At 41.8% G+C, this 22,426-nt stretch overlaps 1 protein-coding gene across 1 annotated transcript in view; it reads right to left on the reverse strand.

Moving 5' to 3' along the window:
- Positions 1-22,426, reverse strand: part of OLFML2B (olfactomedin like 2B) — a 631,699-nt gene that overhangs the window by 152,191 nt on the left and 457,082 nt on the right. Inside the window, exon 5 of the mRNA XM_073557967.1 lies at positions 21,819-22,029. Coding sequence (XP_073414068.1) covers positions 21,819-22,029 — 211 coding nt within the window. The remainder of the gene's footprint in view (positions 1-21,818; positions 22,030-22,426) is intronic.

Here is a 22,426-nt window from a genome sequence, read left to right on the forward strand (position 1 = left end):
CAAAATTACCAGCCTTACCACCACCAGCATGATCAGACACATGGCTGAAAAGCACCTGACTTTCTGGGCCCAACCCCAGGCTCCAGGAACAGTGTCAGCGGGTGACACCACTGCTTCCACCACTGTTGTGCGTGCAAGCCAATCCCCTGTCCACGGTGCATGCAAAGATGCCTCCTGCCCTGCACCTGCCGTTGCTCACAGTCAAATAGCACCATCATCAAGCACATCCACTCCTTGTCCCAGCGCAGCTTTCAGTTGTCCATACCCCAGTCATTGCGGAAATGCGCTGCCAACGCCCCTCAGGCCACAGTACTCAATTCTCATATTTCTCGTCTGCTTGCACTCGAAATGTTGCCTTTTAGGCTCGTGGAGACGTAAGCTTTCCCGCACCTGATGGCGGCGGCCGTCCCAAAAGTACTCGGTCCCCAGCCGCCACTATTTCTCCCACTGTGCCATCTTGGCATTACACAAGCATGTGTCCCACAACATTACCCGTACCCTCAACAATGCAGTTACTGGGAAAGTACACCTAACCACGGACACATGGACACGTGCTTGTGGCCAGGGATGGTACATCTTGTCGACGGAACACTGGGTTAACATAGTGGAAAGCTGGGACCCAGTCAGACCTTGGTATGGAACACGTCCTCCCGACGCCAAGGATTGCGGGCCCTACGTCAATCAGTGTTGCCCTCACTGTGTACAGCTCCTGCACCTCCTCCTCCTCTTTAGCCTCCATCTCTGAAATGAGAACATCAGTCACAAGCTGGAAGCACTGCAGCATTACCAAAGCCAAGCGGCAACAGGCAGTGCTGAAGCTAATTTGCTTAGGTGACAAACCGCACAATGCTGAAGAGTTGACAGCTCTGAAAGAGCAGGCAGATGTGTGGCTGACACCGATGAACTGCCAGCCAGGCATGGTTGTGTGTGACAATGGCAGGAACCTGGTGGCGGATCTGAGGTGAGGCGAACTGACACACGTACCATGCTTGGCCCATGTGTTTAACCTCGTTGTTCAATGTTTTCTAAAAAGCTACCCGGAGCTGCCGGATCTGCTGGTGAAAGTTCGCTGCCTGTGTGCCCATTTTAGAAAGTCAGCTACAGCTTCAGCCGCCCTTGCCGTGCTTCAGCAGCGATTACAGATTCCGGCTCACTGACTGGTGTGTGATATCCCCACGCATTGGAACTCTACAGTACACTGCATATGTAGGAAAGGATTTGTGAGCAGAAGCGGGCAGTTGTTGACTACCAGCATCAACAAGTCCATCGTTATTCATGTTTTACTCCACACATAAGACCTCAAGCGTGGAAATGGATGTCAGACATATGTAACATCCTCCAAAACTTTGAGGAGTCCACCAAGATGGTGAGTGGCGAGGATGCCATAATTAGCATCACCATTCCGCTCATCTGCATTGCAGACGAAGCACTGTCACGTCACAGCCAGACTCAGGGCCTGCTGTTCCGGCGTCGGCCACTAGGAGGCGCCGGACGTCACTGCCAGACTCAGGGCCTGCAGTTCCGGTCTCGGCCACTCGGGGGCGCCGGACCGTCACATCGCCGTCGGACTCGGGGACGGCTATTCCTGCCTCAGCCACTGGGAGGCGCCGTGGTTCACTCCAGGGTGAGGGTGGTGGCAGAGAGGGGGCTCCTGCACAGGCATTTGGTGGGCGCAGGCTCCGCCCCTCTGTCAGTCATGTAGGGCTTACTGCATGTCCATCTGGCCTGGTCCGGGGGCGGTCCTGGTTACATCATCGGGCCGGGAACCTGTGAGGGAGGACCTGATCCCTCAAATACCTGGGGACTGGTCTTGCAAGCCGCCGGATATATTCTTGGTTCCCCTGTGTGTTACTGTGTGAATTTCTATAGTGTATACTCTGACCTCAGCCTGGATTCTTGACCATTCTATTGCCTGCCGTTTTTGTACCTCCGCCTCTCTTCCGACTTTTTGACGCTGACCTTTGCTTGGATTCCTGACTCTCCTTCTGCCTGCTGATTCTGTACCTCGCTGACCTCCTGGTTTTACTGACCCTGGCCTGGACTTTTGACTCTCCCTCTGTCTGCTGATTTTGTGCCTCTGTGGCGCCCTGGTCTCAGACTCCTGCATCCTGACCTTGATTACGGGTTTTAGTTTTGACCCCTTGGTGGCCATCCTGCTCTGGTCCACTGCTAATCTAGACAGCTACCTCCTGGGCCTTGCTACAATTCCAGATCCCTGTATAGGGGTTAAGGGTCTCGGGGTTACTCGGGGTGCTGTCCCCACTGCAGCCCAGATTCGCAGACGGCCGTCACAAGCACAAGTACATGGAGCAAGGAATCATTCAGGGTGATTACACACAGCCCAGCCTCATGTCACCTCAACGTGGATTGGTTGACAACGAGGAAGAGGAGGAGGAGGAAGAACAGGAGCTACTTTCATGTGCTATAGACGGTACTACAACCACAACTGTCATACCGTCTGTTCAGCATGGATGGCCTGAGGACAGAGAGGAAGGGTAGGAGGACACCTTGGTCAGTTGTCCTGTTGGTGAGGACACAGAAGTCTTGCCTGTTACCAGTCTGGCACGCATGGCTGACTTTATGTTGCGCTGCCTTTTCCGTGACCCTCGTATTGTAAAAATATTAGGTACACAGGAGTTATTTCAGCTCACCTCACTGTTTCTTTGCTGGAATAATATGATCCGAGCACGGATTGGTCTCTGCAAACCTGAAGAATGTTCCAAAAAATGGGGAAATCCAGCTCAAAGGATAAAAATGATTTTTATTTTAACTTCAGTAAAATCATTGGTACAAAAGGGCAGCTATGTACAAATAGGTATACCCCATGAAGGGAACTACCTTAGACTGAATTACAGAGCACCTGGGCGCGCTTCGAACACACATGTTCTTAGACTCAGGTTCCTGCTGAGCTCTTTACCTCCTTACACAGCGACACCCTGGATTCCTCCTGCAGGCACTAAGCACTGTATCTGTTTGCAGAGCTTGCACCCCTAGCACTGTTAACCCATTCCTGTAGCCCTGCTTTATCCAGTCACATTAATCCAACTCCAACCAGATAGACTCGTGCTCCAGCCTCTATATAATACCAGTTTTCTACCAAAAGAAACAAAAAAAAACCTTTCTGATGAAGGTCCGTTGTTGGACCGAAAACGTTCATACTATATGAGTCTATTTTTGTCTGGATGCTAAATAAAGAATATACTGCTTCTTCATTTTTGAGTGCCAAGTATTTTTGTACATACAAGGGAAATACCAAGGCCAGGTATCCATCCACAGACAGCTGCTTCGGGGTGTTGCCCCTCATCAGTGTGGAGTAGGATTCTGGCTAGGTGGGAGCAATGCCTAGTAGACCAACATCACAAAGCAATCACTGACCTCAGGGAGACCAGTCAAAGAAAGCACTGCGGTAGCCGGCAAAGGCGCTCAATCAGTGAAATCCTAGGTGCAATGCTCCCTGGGAAATACAAATTAAGTCCATGGAGCCTCATTTAAGAGTCTCAAACACGGGACTAGCCAGATCTTCCTCCAGGGAAGGACCCAGCCAAGGGGTGGCTCCTTTCGGAAACCACCATTACCACCATATTAAGTGGCCCTTTAAGTCAATATCCAGCTTTTTACGAGTTTACAGATATGACAAGGGAAATACCAAGGGAAATACGAATATGCAAATAAAGTCCGTGGAGCCTCATTTAAGAGTCTCAAACACGGGACTAGCCAGATCTTCCTTGTCATGTCTGTATACTCGTAAAGAGCTGGATATTGACTTAAATGGCCACTTAATATGGTGGTAATGGTGGTTTCCGAAAGGAGCCACCCCTTGGCTGGGTCCTTCCCTGGAGGAAGATCTGGCTAGTCCCGTGTTTGAGACTCTTAAATGAGGCTCCACGGACTTTTTTGTATATTCGTATTTCCCAGGGAGCATTGCACCTAGGATTTCACTGATTGAGCGCCTTTGCCGGCTGCCGCAGTGTTTTCTTTGACTGGTCTCCCTGAGGTCAGTGATTGTTTCGTGATGTTGGTCTACTAGGCATTGCTCCCACCTAGCCAGAATCCTACTCCACACTAATGAGGGGCAACACCCTGAAACAGCTGTCTGTGGATGGATACCTGGCCTTGGTATTTCCCTTGTCATATCTGTAAACTCGTAAAGAGCTGGATATTGACTTAAAGGGCCACTTAATATGGTGGTAATGGTGGTTTCCGAAAGGAGCCACCCCTTGGCTGTGTCCTTCCCTGGAGGAAGATCTGGCTATTCCCGTGTTTGAGACTCTTAAATGAGGCTCCACAGACTTTATTTGCATACTGTTGCAGAAGCAGACAGGTCTAATAAAATGGGCCATTGTTGCAGAATTATTAAAAAAAATTCCCATCTCAATATGCTGGTGGCAGACATAACAGTTCGTTGGACAACCAAGGAGGACAGGCGAGAGAGACACAACTCCTATCCAGCAGAGGCAGAGGAACAATGGCAAAGTTCTGGGACAGTTTTCTCAGACCCTCCCATTGCCCTCGCCCTGAGGCATGGGGTAATATCACAAGGAATGCAATGTTTTATAAGATGCTGAGGGAGTATCTTGATGACCGTACCAATGTCCTCTGTGATTCCTCTGTGCCTTTTAATTATTGGGTATCCAAGCTGGACATGTGGCATAAACTGGCTCTCTATGCCTTGGAAGTCCTGGCCTGTCCTACTGCTAGCGTTTTGTCAGAGCAGGTTTTTAGTGTCGTTGGTGGAATTATCACAGATTAGCGCATTCGCTTGTCAACGAAAAATGCAGACAGGCTGACCCTTATAAAAATGAACAAGGGATGGATTGGGCCAGACTTCTCGACACCACCAAACGATGACAGCGAAACATAACCTCCAATGTATTGTTTTTTTGGGAGGTTTATTCCCATGCACCTCTTCACAGCCACACATGGGTATACGTTTCCTGATTTTTGCTATTTGGTGTCCTCTTCCTCCTTCTCCTCATACTCACCGTCCACCACCACTCGATCACCAGGGTGAACATATTCTTTCATGCTCCAGCCACTCTATTTTTTGGCAAGGGTGTTATGATGCCCGTCACCAAATTTAAAAAAATATGTACCCCCAAGGGGAAATGTTTGCCAGCCCATACACTTAGTGTATGGGCATTACAAGTGTAGGAGACCTGCTCCTTTACATTGGGCCTATTTTTTAATGAGGCCTTCTTCCACGTCTCATTATTCACTGCCACTAGATCACCAGGGTTAACGTGTTCCGTGCTGCTACAGCCAGTGTTGAATTATTAACAAGGGTGGGTGGTTATGCTGGGCGTAAAATACTTGTTGAGAAAAAGGTTGAGTTGTACCCCACAGGGGAAATGTTTGCTAGCCCGTACATTTAGTGTATGGGCATTACAAGTCTAGGAGCCCCACTTCTTTAAATTGGGCATAGTTTTTAATCAGGCCTTCCTCCACGTCTCATCATCCGCCGCCACTAGATCACCAGGGTTAAGGTTTTCTGTGCTGCTACAGCCAGTGTCGAATTCCTAACAAGGGTGGGGGTTATGCTAGGTGTAAAATACTTGTTATGGAAAAGGTTGAGGTGTACCCCACAGGGGAAAATGTTTGCCAGCCAATACACTTATTGTATGGGCATTACAAGTCTAGGAGACCCGCTCCTTTTTAATGGGACTTTTTTATGAGGCCTTCCTCCATTTTTCTTCCAACGGGGGATTGGGGTTATTTGGATGCATATGACCTGGTAGCAGGGCAGGCCTTACAGTCAATGCATAAGAAAACAGAATGGAAGTACAAAATGAATACAGTGAAGTGGATTTTCCTGTGCCCATCCAGTACCTGGGGTCAAAGGCATATTGGGGTGCATATGACTTGGCAGCAGAGCAGGCCTTGCTGTCAATGCATAAGAAAAGCGTTCCTGTTGCCATCCAGTACGTGACTTGAAAAGTTTATTGGGGTGCATGTAATTTTGGGGCAAGCCGCGCCTTGCATTCAGTGCAACATTTTTTCAAGAAGCCCTCCTGTACCTCTCGGGAAAGGGGTATTGGGGTGCGTCGTAATTATTGGCAGCACATCCACTCACTTCATAGGCAATAACATCATAGGAGACCCATTGTTTAATAATGGCCCTTTAAGAAGATGAATGCTGCCTGATGGCCCTGTAAAAATAGGCTCTGTGACTTTAAGAGTCCCTCTTCATTAATGAAACAAGATGTGTCTGCTTATGTGTCACACACCACAAGGCCAGCTACAGTTGTTAAATGTTACAATGACATTTCCCAGTGAATGCATTTGTATTGGGTGAAAGCAATGCTAAAGTTGCAAAACGCATCAAAAACACTGTGTGTGAACATAGCTCATGTGGTGGAGGAACATTTTTGTTTTGGGTTAATTATTTTGGCTTAGATAAAAGTCATTAACCTGGAAAGGATGTTCTTCCCAACAACATCCATTTTGGTTCTGTTTTTGTAGGTTTTTTAGTGCGCCTGTAAAAAGGGCATGAAACTCTGACAACATTGTTTAGAGCTGTGACCTAGGAGTCAGAAATGTTTCCAGGGGCATTTGCCATGATGTTCCCATGTCATTTGAGGAGTGTTTCCATCATTTTCAGACATTTTTAGACCTGAAAAGGACCCCCGGGTGGATCGCGGTAAAAATGCTCGGGTCTCCCATAGACTTACATTGGGCTCGTTGTTCTGTCCGAGTACCCGACCCGAGCAATGAGCACCCGAGCATTTTAGTGCTCGCTCATCACTAATCACAATATATGGAGGTCTCCACCCTAAGTCTAGTACCCAAAGATTGTATACCAACAGAAAAGAGGGTGGCCGAGGCTTGATAAGCCTAAGGCAGCAACAACAACAACAGATCTGTAAGGAAAAGACCAAGAAAAGGGAAGTAAAAGACCCAAAGTATCTACGGGCCCCCCAGGAAGAAGCGACAAGCGAAACGCACGTCGGGGTTTTTCCCTCCTACAGCAACCTTCACGCCACAGCAACCTTTAACCACAGGTATCGACAGCTCAGTGAATATATTCTTTTGTATATGGTCTTTGACCTCGGTTATTTTAAGGGTCATGTTGTATTCAGGTGGTCCTACTCACTATGCACATGCACTTTAGCACATTCTACCTCCATTTTTTTAGGACTAATCCCTCTTGACCCTATACTTACTATACTGTGGTCCATGTACATATTCACACTATTATTTTATAGCCTGCTGGTGAATCCGTTTTTTCTTCTTGCCGCTGGTATTTCATCTCTCCTGTACCCATACACTGGATATGTATTGATATTTTTTGTGGCTGTCTATGGACTGTGTTACTATTTTCACTTGATTTTATTAGCTATTTATGGTGTAGGTTGCTTGGAGGTCCCTCTGCCTTGCTCAATGTTCCTGTTCTGTCCTCACTAAATGAAGCAGACTTCATGTAGCTATACAGGCAGCTAAATCGCTATACCGGGGTCCAATAAGGAGACTGTAGGTTGAATCTGTGCTTTATTGAATGTGATGGTATATTGGCACGGTGAAACTACAAGCAAAACATATATACACTCAATGAGGCGCATAATTCTCTATGGCTGGTGGCAGTTAACCAGATGAGTACCATCATTCTTGTGGCAGCAATATGCAGCATTCCTTATATCTGTTATATGTGGCTGTATTTCTTTCCTGATTATCAGTTGTGAGGTTACACACCGTGATAGGACATGTTGGTATCTGTGCCACTACAATACAGAGTATAGATTGGATCATAGTCTGCAGTAAACCTGCTAATTATATCTATATGTATGCAAACCACAGTTTTTTATTTTATTTTATTTTTTTTTTAATCTCGGGTCCTTCATTGACCTGATTGTAGTTTCAAGTTGGTTTAGCATTGTTACTTATCTGTGTTATTAACAATTGGCATTAAAAAGCAGTATCTATTGCAGCAGTTTTTTGAACACAGTCTGCATGCTTAGAAACCACTTCCAGTACCATCATTCTTTTGGCAGCAATATGCAGCATTCTTTATCATATCTGTTATATGTGGCTGTTTTTCTTTCCTGATTATCAGTTGTGGGGTTACACACCATGTCAGAATATGTTGGTATCTGTGCCACTACAATACAGAGTATAGACTGGATTATAATCTGCAGTAAACCTGCTAATTGTATCTATATGTGTGCATACCACTTTTTTTTTTCTGCCATTAATGTGTTGTATCTCGGGTCCTTCATTGACCTGATTGTAGTTTTAAGTTGGTTTAACATTGGTACTCATCTGTGTCATTAACAATTGGCATTAAAAAGCAGTATCTATTGCAGCATTTTTTTTTAACACAGTCTGCATGCTTAGAAACCACTTCCATTTTATACATGTGGTTAATGATGGGGTTATAATTTATTTTCGGCAATATCATGCAGCATTTTTTATCACATTTGAAATGTGGCATTATTGTTTTTTTTGTTGCTATTGGAAAGAGTGTGAACATACACTGCATGCTTAGAAAACACTGATTTAACCAAAATTTGGCTTTTCCTACAGTGATCACATCTGAGTTGGCTCTAATAGTTTTCTGAGCACCATTTTTCATCTATGCCAACTATTAGTTGGCAGTGTAAGCAGTATCTAATTTCTGTAGCAACTTTTGAAATTTAGTCTGCATGCCAAGAGACTACAGTCTATTTTTGCAAACCAAGGTCCCAAACCCCTGGAGTATTGTTATCCTTTGACCACATTGTGAAATTATGTCAATTATCACCAATTGCCTATTGTGTTCATTTTTGTTTTTAATTGGGGTCTAGTGTCCTCTTAGAGATAGGATTGTCTATGTCTAGTGATAGGGGTTCCTTTAGGACATCGAGTGGGAGGGTTCCCCAAGTGTCTGCAGGGAATATAGGGCTCCCAGGGTCAGCCAACGTGGAGCGGGGGCGCCACAACGTTCCCCCTAGGGTGCCAACCTCCGCAGCCAGGAAGGCGACAGCCTAGTTGACGTAAGAGGGACTTCTAGCTTACCCATTTTAAATTGGTAATTTTGGAACATGGTTTGTTTTTGTTTGTGCACGTTTTTTTTGGTGTGAACCATTGCATATGGTTTTTTAATCAATAAAGATAATTTGTAGGGATATATATGATTTAACCGTTGTATACCCTTTTTGGATCAATTTTTTATAAATTTTAGCATAAATACATGCCGGCGATGCTATCACAAGGGGAGAAGAGAAATGAGATGCTTCCTGGATGCAGACAGAAGGAAAATGGAGAACTGGAGGGAAATGGGGGTTGAACTAACCATAATCCTTTGCAAAGGCTACCAGGATGCATTGCAACCTTACCAGAATGCACTGCAAAAGCTTACCAGAGTGCACTGCAACAGAGGGAAAAATATGAGCATCAAAAGTGAAAGTAAGATAACAGAATTACACTGCAGTTAAGACTCTGGTCACTAGAGGGAGCCAGAAGCAATGAAAACAATAGAATCTATGGAAAACTAAACATTCTATATATTCTCCAGTAAATCACTGTAAAAATAAGCAAGCAGACAGTCAAAGGTTATGAAATAGATGTTGGAGACAGAACAGTTCCCTTGTTTGAGCAATCTTTACTCCTATTCTTGTTTTAATCTATTTATCATTAAAATTATTCTATTTTACTTTGGGTCTTTTACTTCCCTTTTCTTGGCCTTTTCACTCATTTTGGAAGCGTACCTATATAAATAATTTTTTTATGGTCTTTATTTTAGGTTTTAGATCTGGACGGAAGAACAGGAACATGAAGCGCCATGGCAAGACCAGCCGTTGCATGGAATGTACCATCGACAGATAATGGAGGCAGCTGACATAGAGAAATCCTACCAATGGCTGGAGAAAGCTGGACCCCGAGACCGCACAGAGGCACTAATCATAGTGGCACAAGAGCAAGCACTAAGTACCAGATCCATAGAAGCAGGAATATACCACACAAGACAAAACCCAACATGCAGACTATTTAAAGAAACCTCAGAAACAGTCCAACACATAGTGACAGGATGCAAAATGCAAGCAGGAACAGCGTATACCGAACGGCACAACCAAGTAGCGGGAATTGTATACAGGAACATCTGCACATCGTATGGGCTGAGTCCCCCTAAGTCCAGGTGGGAGACCCCAGAAAGAATGGTGGAGAATGAAAGGGCTAAAATCCTGTGGGATTCAAGATCCAGACGGATAAGCAGGTGTTGGGTAACCAACCGGACATTGTCATAGTAGACAAGGATCAGAAGACAGCAATTATAATAGATGTGGCAGTGCCAAGTGACAGCAACATCAGAAAGAAGGAATATGAGAAGCTGGAGAAATACCAGGGCCCCAAAGGAGAACTGGAGAAGATGAGAAAGGTGAAGGCAACAGTGAATCCAGTGGTGATAGGAGCACTTGGAGCAGTGACCACCCCCAGTGTGGGTGAGAAGGAAGTTTTTTTTTAAATTATATATATACATACTCGTATATATATATTATTAGATATTTATTATATGGGGCTTTGCATGAGGAATGAGTGTGGCTGTGTGGAGTGGGCAGGGCTATGTGGAGTTGGCGGGGCTTGACACACACACACATACATACACTCATTTTTATATATATAGATTATTAGAGAGAAGAATTTTAAGTTGTTCCCAAGATGATTCCAGATGAAAAATATAAAATAATTTGTGAAATAGTTATGTACGATGAAATAAAAAAACTGGAGAAATTTGTGGATTACACCCGTGCTGCTGCACAAAAATCCGGTCCACACGATTAGAATAAAGATGATGGTTTATTCTCTCTTTGTGTTTCAAAGTCAATAGGAAGTCCTATTGACTTTGAAACGCATTGAGAGAATAAACCATCATCTTTTATCCTAATTGTGTGGACCAGATTTTTGTACAGCAGCGCCGGTGTAATCCACATATTTCTCCAATTTCAATACTATGACTTGGTCACCAGTTTGACCAGTGGACCTGCAGCAGCTGTCAACTCTGATGAGTTTCCATGCGCTAACATTAAGATACATCAGGTGAGTGCAATCTGATTGTACACCCTATTTTCTCCATCGGATAAGAACCTATTCACACTTTCTCTCCTACAGTATTCCCTATTGTTATAAAAAAATGCAATATTTTATTAAGACTACTAATTTATTAAGTCCTCTAATATCCTGGACATCAAGTAAATAATAATTAATGAGCGCTCTGGCCTACACCATCGGGAAAGTAGCCTTTTACTATTTTACCCCACCAGGAAAATGGGTATTAAACCTGCCACTGCATTAGACTACTGGTTAAGCAGCCATTACCATTTCAACTAAAGTATTTCTCCAGGAAAGCAGGCATTAACCCTCCACTACCATAGCCAACAGTGATTAATAATCACTATTTAGCTATCTGCCTATTTTATTCATGCACTCTATGGTGGTATAAGTTCACACCGTGTTTAGGATCTCTGCTCTCCGTAATCTGTCTTCTTAAAGCAAAGGTAGAAATGGATCTCTGCAAGGAAGAAAAAAACTTCACTTTTTTTAACTAAATATTTGACTTGTTCTTTGTGCTGTAGTCTGACGCTACATGAAAAATATGAACATTTATCTAGTTGGAAAGCTATTCGAAAAATACTTGTAATGTTCATGGAGGGCACTTTGGGATGTCTGCACTGTTAGCTGAGTTCTCTCGAGACGACCATATTTTTTACTTTTAAATATGTCAGATTTGTAATTAATGTTATGGCAGGTCTGCTCTCAGAAAACACTTGTATACAATCCAAACATATTTATGCAGTACGGTTTTGTCAGTTACAGCAGACATCTGTTGGGGTTTAGTTTCACGCAGTATTACTCATTCAATAAAATCTTCTATATAACAGGGGGGCGTGTCTTTCTGTCCGAAGCCTCCGACGCCCACGCAGTGTGGCGCCGGAGTCAGTGCATGTGCATGCCGCACTATGGCACAGTTTTATTGAAGACACTGTGTATGCGGATTCACAGACACTGTGTTCTTCAACAAAATGATACCGGAGTGTATTGCAGTGCACGAACTTGCCGGGTCCGTAAGCCGCAATACACTCTTCCAGCCAATCAGAGGCCAGCAGTTGACGTCGGTGTGCACGTAACCAGCACTTGGCAGTGATGACATGTTCCCCCACCGCTTGAACCCTGAAGTCAGCTGCTGGCTTCAGAAGAGGACAACACTCTGCAGGGGAGGGGGGGAAAGGTGGGTAGGAGTGTTTACTGTTTTTTTTCCTATGTATTGAACAACAGCAGTGCAAGCATATACCAAGATGGGGATTATAGATAAGGATGGAGGGCATATTCAAGAATGAAATATATATACCAGGATGGGGGCATATACCAGGGTAGGAGGCATATACAAGGATGCAGGGCCATATATAAGGATGGAGACCATAAAAAAGGATGGGTGACATATACCAGGATGAGGGACCATATTCCAGGATGGTGAACAAATACAAGGATGGGGACATATACCAGGAAGGATGGACATATGCCAGGATGGGGGGAGCATATACCAGAAAAGTGGAGTATATACCTTTATATATGCAGTCTGGTACCCCTGCTCCAGTCTGTGACTGGACTTTGTTGCCCCTGTCTGCTCTCTGATGCCTCTGCCTGCTCTGATAAACCTAGTTAAAAGATAAAATTAGTGGCGCATATAACCTCCCTGTAAAACCGCAGCAGAAACAGGGGTCTATACCAACAAGACCCAAATGATTATAATCAAAATGAATAAATAAATAACTGGCTTTGCGCTGGTTTTCAAGTATATTACTCTTATAAAGAATATTGTTAGTCTGATGTATAGTTATAATTTGTTACTCTAGTCAATGTCGGATTCCGTTACCTTAGTGCAACGCTGTGCTGTGAGAGTCCTATAGAGTAGTTGCTGTCTTCAAATCTTTACAATCGATTCCAAGAATAAAAGCTGGTCCCGATTAGGGGGAATGCTATGGATAGCTGATCGCTGTATGAGTAACGTTGCCGCGCAGCCCCGGCCGGTGACAACACTGGAGATCGATCTCCTGCGGTACTAGGAGCAGCGTGTGTACCAAATACAGGACCTGTGGAATCTGTGTGACATCTTCAGTCACGTGACTATCCTGCAGTCATACGATGTGCACTCGTTCACAACGGAGAATGACAAGAACCATTTCCTACGCGTTTCGGAAAATTAAAGTTTTCCTTCATCAGGGATGGTTCTAGTCGCATAAGGAAGCCTTTTTATAGCATCCACAATTAAATGAAATGCAAATAATTCTATTTCGTTGTTGAGTCCTCTGGGTTTTAGTGTATTCTATTAAAAAAACCACCTACTTTCAGCTTTGGACATTTTTTTAATATAATCACCATTTCGCCAATGCTGTTTAACTGTTTGAATTCCTGTTATGTCTATACCATTCACTGAACCCCCATGTGCTTTAGTAAAATGCTTTGAAAGGGGATGGTCATCAAATTTCTTTCTAATATTCCGCAAATGCTCATTTATTCTTACATGCATAGGTCTTTTTGTTCTCCCTACATATAATTTATTGCACGGACATTTAATGGAATTAATCACACCCTTCGATCACATTTTTATGAAAAGATTCAAACGCCTCTGATTATTCTTGAGTTGGATGAAAAGTCGATTTATTCCTCAGATCTGTGTGATTGAATTGGTGATCCCTATTATAGAGGCGTTCGAATCTTTTCAAAAAAATGTGATAGATGATATTAAAAGAGTGAGTGAGAAAAAAATTGAAAGATTCAGACATAACGTCACGAATAGAGTTGAGCATTCCGATACCGCAAGTATCGGGTATCGGCCGATACTTGCTGTATCGGAATTCCGATACCGACATCCGATATTTTTTCAATATCGGGCATCGGAATCGGAAGTTCAAAGTTGATTGACAGCCGAAATGACGTCATCATGATGCGCGGTGTGTGCGCATCATGATGCGCCGTCATTTTGGGCCTTCCGGGGGTCTCTCCCGGCCTGCCGGGGGGCTGTGCCGGCCTGCCGGGGGGCTGTGTGGACTGCCCGGGGTCTGTACCGGCCTGCCGGGGGGCTGTGCCGGCCTGCCGGTGGTCTGTGCACCCTGTGGGGGTCTGTACCGGCCTGCCGGGGGGCTGTGCCGGCCTGCCGGGGGGCTGTGCTGATGTCCGGGGGTCTGTGCAGGCATCGTCCGATGGGACTACAAGTCCCATCTGGCGATGCCTGCTACCATGACAGTGATTGACACATTAGCCAATGATGGGACAGTAGTAGTCCCATCATCCGGCTAATGTGTTAAATGTTAAAAAAAAAAAAAAAATACTACATACATACTACATGCATGCTACATACAAACTACATGCTACATACATACCACATATATACTACATGCATGCTACATACATACTACATGCTACATGCATGCTACATACATACTACATGCTACATACATACTACATATATACTACATGCATGCTACATACATACTACATGCTACATACATACTACATATATAGTACATGCATGCTACATACATACTACATGCTACATACATACTACATACATACTACATGCATGCTACATACATACTACATGCTACATACATACTACATATATACTACATGCATGCTACATACATACTACATGCTACATACATACTACATATATACTACATGCATGCTACATACATACTACATGCTACATACATACTACATGCTACATACATACTACATACATACTACATGCATGCTACATACATACTACATGCTACATACATACTACATACATACTACATGCATGCTACATACATACTACATGCTACATACATACTACATACATACTACATATATACTACATGCATGCTACATACATACTACATGCTACATACATACTACATATATACTACATGCATGCTACATACATACTACATGCTACATACATACTACATACATACTACATGCATGCTACATACATACTACATGCTACATACATACTACATACATACTACATGCATGCTACATACATACTACATGCATGCTACATACATACTACATGCATGCTACATACATACTACATGCTACATACATACCACATATATACTACATGCATGCTACATACATACTACATGCTACATGCATGCTACATACATACTACATGCTACATACATACTACATACATACTACATGCATGCTACATACATACTACATATATACTACATGCATGCTACATGCATGCTACATACATACTACATATATACTACATGCATGCTACACACATACTACATGCTACATACATACTACATATATACTACATGCATGCTACATACATACTACATGCTACATACATACCACATATATACTACATACATACTACATGCATGCTACATACATACTACATGCTACATACATACTACATACATACTACATATATACTACATACATACTACATGCTACATACATACTACATACATACTACATGCATGCTACATACATACTACATACTACATCCTACATACATACTACATACATACTACATGGCATGCTACATACAATACATTCATACAATACATACATAGACATACAGTACATATAACATAGAGTAACATACTTACCAATACTTGTCACATTGTTCCCCGAAGCCATTGTCTTCTACGGAATAAATATTAACATAACAAACCACAAAAATACTCACCCATGATCCGAAGCAGTCCACGAGTGTGTCCCACGACGATCTTGGGTAGAGAACTGCAGCATCAGCTGATGCTGCCGCTCTCTACGGGCTGCAGGAATCCAATGACGGAAGGTAGGTATCCTTCCGCACTGTATTCCTCCGCCACTTAAAAAAAAAAAGTCCCTAGTCTCACTTTATGGTAAAAGCTGTGAAGGGATATTTTGAAGTATCGGACGGCATCGCTCAACTCTAGTCACGAATCAAGAAAGAAAAGCTATCATACAACTGCAAGCAAATCAGAATATAGTCATACGGCCTGCAGATAAGGGGGGAGCAATTGTGATCTTGGACTATGCTAAATATAATGAAGAATACCTACATCTGCTAGGAGACACAAAGACTAATAATTAGCTGGATAAAGATCCAACAGCAGACTCTCTTAACGAAATGGCAAGCTTAATTAAAAGAGGTATTCAGGAAGGATTTTTAAACAAGAATGAGTATGATTTTATAAATAATCCACACCCTCGTATGGCGGTATTTTATTATTTACCTAAAATCCACAAGGACCAAAAGAATACCCCCGGTAGACCCATTATATCGGGGATAAATTGCTTAACCTCCAATCTATCTAGATATGTGGATGTTTTTTACAAGATGATCTCTGCTTATCTGAAAGGTACTAAACACATCCTTCAATATTTGAATAAAATTAAATGGCATGATCTTTACATTTTGGGAACTATGGATATTACATCTTTGTATATTCAAATTCAACATGAGAAAGGATGTCAGGCAGTCACACATTTTTTAAACAAGTCCGGTAGATTTAAAACCACTCAAATTGACTTTTTAAAGGATTGTATGATGTTTATTTTAACTCATAATTCATTCAAATATGGGGTGCACTACTACACCCAGTGGTGGGACACTGCTATGGGGACCAGATTTGCACCCATTTGCGCTAATTTGTATGTGGGTAGGTGGGAGGACATCCACATATACCCACAAGGCGTGCTGCATGCAGGTCTGGTCCTCTGGCAGCATTTCATTGACGATATCATTTTTATTTGGTCAGGAGGTCAGGAATCACTGTCAGAGTTTTTAATGGATATAAATAATGAGTTTTATTTGAATCTTACTACGACAGTGAGTTCTGAAACGGTGAATTTTTTAGATCTAAAAATATACATTGAAAGTAATGAGATTAAATACTGCACTTATATTAAAAGCACAGATGTGAATAAATATGACAAGCTGCCGTCTCCCGAGTTGGTTAATCAATGTTCCGTGTAGTCAGTTTATGAGGGCACACAGAAACTGCACCGATATAAATATGTTTGAAAAAGAAGCAACAGCACGAATAACATTTTTTTGGGATAAAGGCTACAACCCCACCCTTTTAGAATCAGCCAAAGATGAAGTAAAAATCTTTCCTAGAAGAGAATTAATTGAAAATACCTAGTAGACCCAGGTTTATATTCAAGAAAGCAAATAACCTGGGTCTTCTTGTTGCTCCATCTAGATCCACCTTTACCAAAATCATCTGCCCTTTTTAAAGAAAATCTACGGCTGGTTTCACACTTCCGTTTTTTTGCGCTGTTTTTTAGGGCAAAAAAAGCATGTGTTTTTTCCTCCTATCTTTTACATGGATGTGCATAGGTGTGCATACACATGCGTTTTTTTGTAGTGTGCGCTCGGGCGCACAAAATGCATGCGTCCGACTTGCCCCCAAAAAACACATGCGCACGCAATGTGTTTATTTTACAGCAAAACACCCATTATAGTCTATGGGTGCTCTTACGTGCGCATTGTAACGCGCACGTATACACAAAAAAGCATGCTTTTTTTAAAAAAAACACACCAAAACTTGCAAAAAAAGCACACAAACGCATGATGCTTTTTTTTTCATGCGTTTGTGTGTGCAAAAAATGCACAGCAAAAAAACGCAAGTGTGAAAGTAGCCTAAGAGGTTTTTTTCCCTGCAAAAAATGTAAAGTCTGTAAAACTCAAAAATTAAAGAAAAAACTGCAAGAAAGAAAGGGGATAGAGACTATCCAATTACAGACTTTATTACATGCACATCGAAGGGTGTGATTTATTCCATTAAATGTCCGTGCAATAAATTATATGTAGGGAGAACAAAAAGACCTATGCATGCAAGAATAAATGAGCATTTGAGGAATATTAGAAAGAAATTTGATGACCATCCCCTTTCAAAGCATTTTACTAAAGCACATGGGGGTTCAATGAATGGTATAGACATAACGGGAGTTCAAATAGTTAAACCGCATTGGCGAAATGGTGATTATATTAAAAAAAGTCCAAAGCTGAAAGTAGGTGGATTATTAATTTAGATACACTAAAACCCAGAGGACTCAACAACGAAATAGAATTATTTGCATTTCAATAAATTGTGGATGCTATAAAAAGGCTTCCTTATGCGACTAGAGCCATCTCTGATGAAGGAAAACGTTAATTTTCCAAAACGCGTAGGAAATGGTTCTTGTCATTCTCCGTTGTGAATGAGTGCACATCGTATGACTGCAGGATAGTCACATGACTGAAGACGTCACACAGATTCCACAGGTCCTGCATTTGGTACACACGCTGCTCCTAGTACCGCAGGACATCGATCTCCAGTGTTGTCACCGGCCGGGGCTGCGCGGCAACGTTACTCATACAGCGATCAGCTATCCACAGCATTCCCCCTAATTGGGACCAGCTTTTATTCTTGGAATCGATCGTAAGGATTTGAAGACAGCAACTACTCTATAGGACTCTCACCGCACAGCGTTGCACTAAGGTAACGGAATCTGACATTGACTAGAGTAACAAATTATAACTATACATCAGACTAACAATATTCTTTATAAGAGTAATATACTTGAAAACCAGCGCAAAACCATTTATTTATTTGCTCTGATTAACCTGCCTGCCCTCTGCTGTCCCATCTGCATTTTGCTGCACCCTTCTGCTTTCTGCTGCCCCCCCGCATTCTGTATGAGTTGTTTTTTCTAAACTAAAATCTCAGTATTCAGGTTAAATAGTCGTGCTGGCACTTGGTCTCTAAAATTTTGACATCATTATTGTAGTTCAGGTGCTTATCACAAAATTAGAATATCATCAAAAAGTTAATTTATTTCAGTTCTTCAATGCAATAAGTGAAACTCATAATTTATGTAGAGTCATTACACACAGAGTGATCTATTTCAAGTGTTTATTTCTGTTAATGTTAATGATTATGGCTTACAGCCAATGAAAACCCCCAAGTCATCTCAGTAAATTAGAATACTTTATAACACCAGCTTGAAAAAATGATTTTAAAATTCCTCTTGACGATACCCCATAGATTCTCTATGGGGTTAAGGTCAGGCGAGTTTGATGGCCAATTAAGCACAGTGATACTGTTGTTTTTAAACCAGGTATTGGTACTTTTGGCAATGTGGACAGGAGCCAAGTTATGCTGGAGAATGAAATCTCCATCTCCAAAAAGCTTGTAGGCAGAGGGAAGCATGAAGTGCTCTAAAATTTCATGGTAGATGGCTGCGCTGACTTTGGTCTTGATAAAACACAATGGACCTACACCAGCAGATGACATGGCTCCCCAAACCATCATTGATGGTGGAAACTTCACACTAGACCTCAAGCAGCTTGGATTGTGTGCCTCTCTGAAAACAACACCTTGGACCACTGAGCAACAGTCCAGTTGTTTTTCTCCTTGGCCCAGGTAAGACGCTTCTGGTGTTGTCTATTGGTCATGAGTGGCTTGACACAAGGAATGCGACGCTTGTAGCCCATGTCCTGGATACGTCTGTGTGGTGGCTCTTGAAGCAATGACTCCAGCAGCAATCCACTCCTTGTGAATCTCACCCAAGTATTTGAATGGCATTTTCTTAACAATCCTTTCAAGGCGGTGGTTATCCCGGTTGCTTGTGCACACTTTTTCCTTTCACTCAACTTTTCTTTAATATGCTTGGATAAATGCAAGTTATATCGAAGAAATGTTACCACTATCATGAAGTACAATATGTCACAAAAAAACAATGTCACATTCCGTGGGATCTGTTGAAGCATTCCAGATTTATTACCACATAAAGTGACACTGGTCAGAATTGTAAAATTAGTCCTGGTCGTTAAGGTGAAAGCAAGCTTCGGGGATGAAGGAGTTAACTTACAGGTTAATACTGTTTTTCACGTGAAAGGTTACTTTAAGAAATTTAGTTCCCTCCTAATCAAAATATAATATAACCTTTTATTGTATGTTTCATGTGCATTTTTTTTAACTATCCCATGTGGAGTAATTCCAACCAGAAACTTCTTTCAAAAATTTCATTCCTTTCAATTTTGAAGTTAGACCTCTCTTTGTTGTTCCTGCAGTCAATCGCTTCCAGTCACAGCCTACTACACAGTAAGTGCCAAACATGATCTATTTACCTGCACGTTAACCATATATATCAGAAGGGAAATAATGTTTTTGGAGATTAACCTCAGGCAGCAATGCGTTAAAAACAAGGATAATTCAGTCATGAAAATCATTGCATGGGCTCAGGAATACTTCCTAAAATCATTGCCTGCGAACACAGTTTGCTATGCAATCCACAAATGTAATCTATCCTGCAAAGAAGAAGCCACATAGCAACACAATCCAGAAACGCTGCCGTCTTCTATGGGCCAAAGCTCAGTTAAAATGGACTGAGGAAAAAGGAAAATTCTGTGGTCAGATGAAACAAAATGTGAAATTCTTTATGAAAGCCATGGATGTTGTGTGCTGCAGACTTAAGAGGAGAGGAACCATCTAGCCTTGTTATCAGTGCACAGTTCCTGCGTCTCTGATTGTATGGACTTGTATTAGTGCCTACGGAATGGGCAGCTTCCACATCTTGAAAGGTTCTATCAATGCTGAGCCATATATGGAGGTTTTCGAATAACATATGTTCAATCCAGACAACGTTTACTTCAGAGAAGGCCTTGTATATTTCAGAAGGGCAATGCTAAACAATATATCCATCACATCAGCATGGCTTCGCAAAACAAGAGTTCAGGTGATTAACTAACTGCCTGAAGTTCAGACTTTTCATCAATAGAAAACATTTGGCACATTAGCAAACAAAAAAAAAAAAGACCCAGGACAAGAATGGGACAACATTCCTCTCCCAGAACTCCAGCAATTGGCCTCACTTTCCAGATATTTACAGATTGCTGAAGAAAGAAGGGATACTTCACAATGGTGGATATGGGCTTGTCCCAACTTTGAGATGTGTTGCTGCCATCAATTACTAAATGAGGTAATTTTTTCAAATGAAATGGGAAAATCTTTTACTTTCACCTTCTGATATATATTCTGTATTCTGCTGGGAATATAATAAGACTATAAGAAATTTCCAAAGCATTGCATTCTTGTTTTGGAATGGAATTAAATTGAGGTTGTACATAACAGGCATTTCAGTGTAATTGCTATCTTCATAAATGGGTATTGCTGGATAGTGCCTGTAAATTTCATTTTTTTTTAATTCTAACATTTTCAGATGTTCTTGCACTATTAACACTTTAATTTTCTTTTGTTTACTGCTTGTTGCCTTGGAGACTAACTCTTGCAGCTAGACAGCAGCACTTGTGTTCTGCTTACAAGCTCTATTCTATTGATCTTGTGAGCACTGTTTGAAAATGGATGTTTGAAAAATGATGGCAGGACATATGAGAAATGTCATCTATTAACATTTTGAGCAGTATTATTACTTGTTATAAGACATAAAAGTTAAAAACTGGAAAATTGCAAATTTTTCTAAATTGTTGCCAAATTTCTGACATTTACATCACTAAATACAAATCTTGTCAATTTAAATTTTAGAATTATTTTATTCGGTTTTTATGTAAGGCGCTGTTTTAAAAGCATTGTAAAATGTATTATTTTGCAAGTTATGGTTGTGATGGCACTGTATAGCACAGGACAATGTAGGCAAGTATTATTGACCCCAACATGGCACTTTTTGACCATCCTACTTATGAATGACCTAAGCATATATACCATATTGCAGTATCAGCTAACATAAGACCAGCACTAAAAGTTACAACATGTTCCTCTGACTAATTTTGTTGTGACCAAAATACATAGATTAATTAATATCTATGAAAGAAATGATCACATAATAAAAATAAGTATTGTTTTTCTTACGTTGGTCATCCGATTCACTGTCATCTTCGGTTACTTTGGCCTTGTAGAATGTGATTCCACGGATGACCGGCTTCGGGGCTGGTTTTCCTCGAACGTTAATTTGCCTTTGAGAAAGTGGACTCCTTTGTACTTGTTGTGGTGGTGCGGGATGTGGCTTGGGACTTATAAACTTAGCCTGTTCATCTCTAAGATATCGTTCTTCGATCTTCTCCTTGTTAAAAAAGCACAAACTTTTGCTTTATTTCAGATATGATATACGATGTACAATACAAAATAATAGATAGGATATACAAAGTTGTTCATTAGAAGTTCATTAAAGGAGAATGGATGAAACATTTCTCATAAAAGGGAATATAAGAATACATTAGGAAATAGCATAATGGATGCCTAAAGTGGAAATAAAAGTATATCAACCACAGAGCACCTCATCCATGCAGGTTTGTTGCATTTGTCATTCTAGACTATTAACTTTTGTTGCTCAAAATAACATTACTTTTGTGTAAGTGCTTTCCACATAGCAATGGACATTCACCATCATTAATAGAACCTAATGTTGTTCTTGTAATTTGTCATTGTTACACTAAATTTGCCATGAATTTCAATGTGAA

The sequence above is a fragment of the Dendrobates tinctorius genome, unplaced genomic scaffold (assembly GCF_039654945.1).
Source record: "Dendrobates tinctorius isolate UK_male_01 unplaced genomic scaffold, ASM3965494v1 ptg000012l, whole genome shotgun sequence".
In the NCBI taxonomy this organism is placed as follows: Eukaryota; Metazoa; Chordata; class Amphibia; order Anura; family Dendrobatidae; genus Dendrobates; species Dendrobates tinctorius.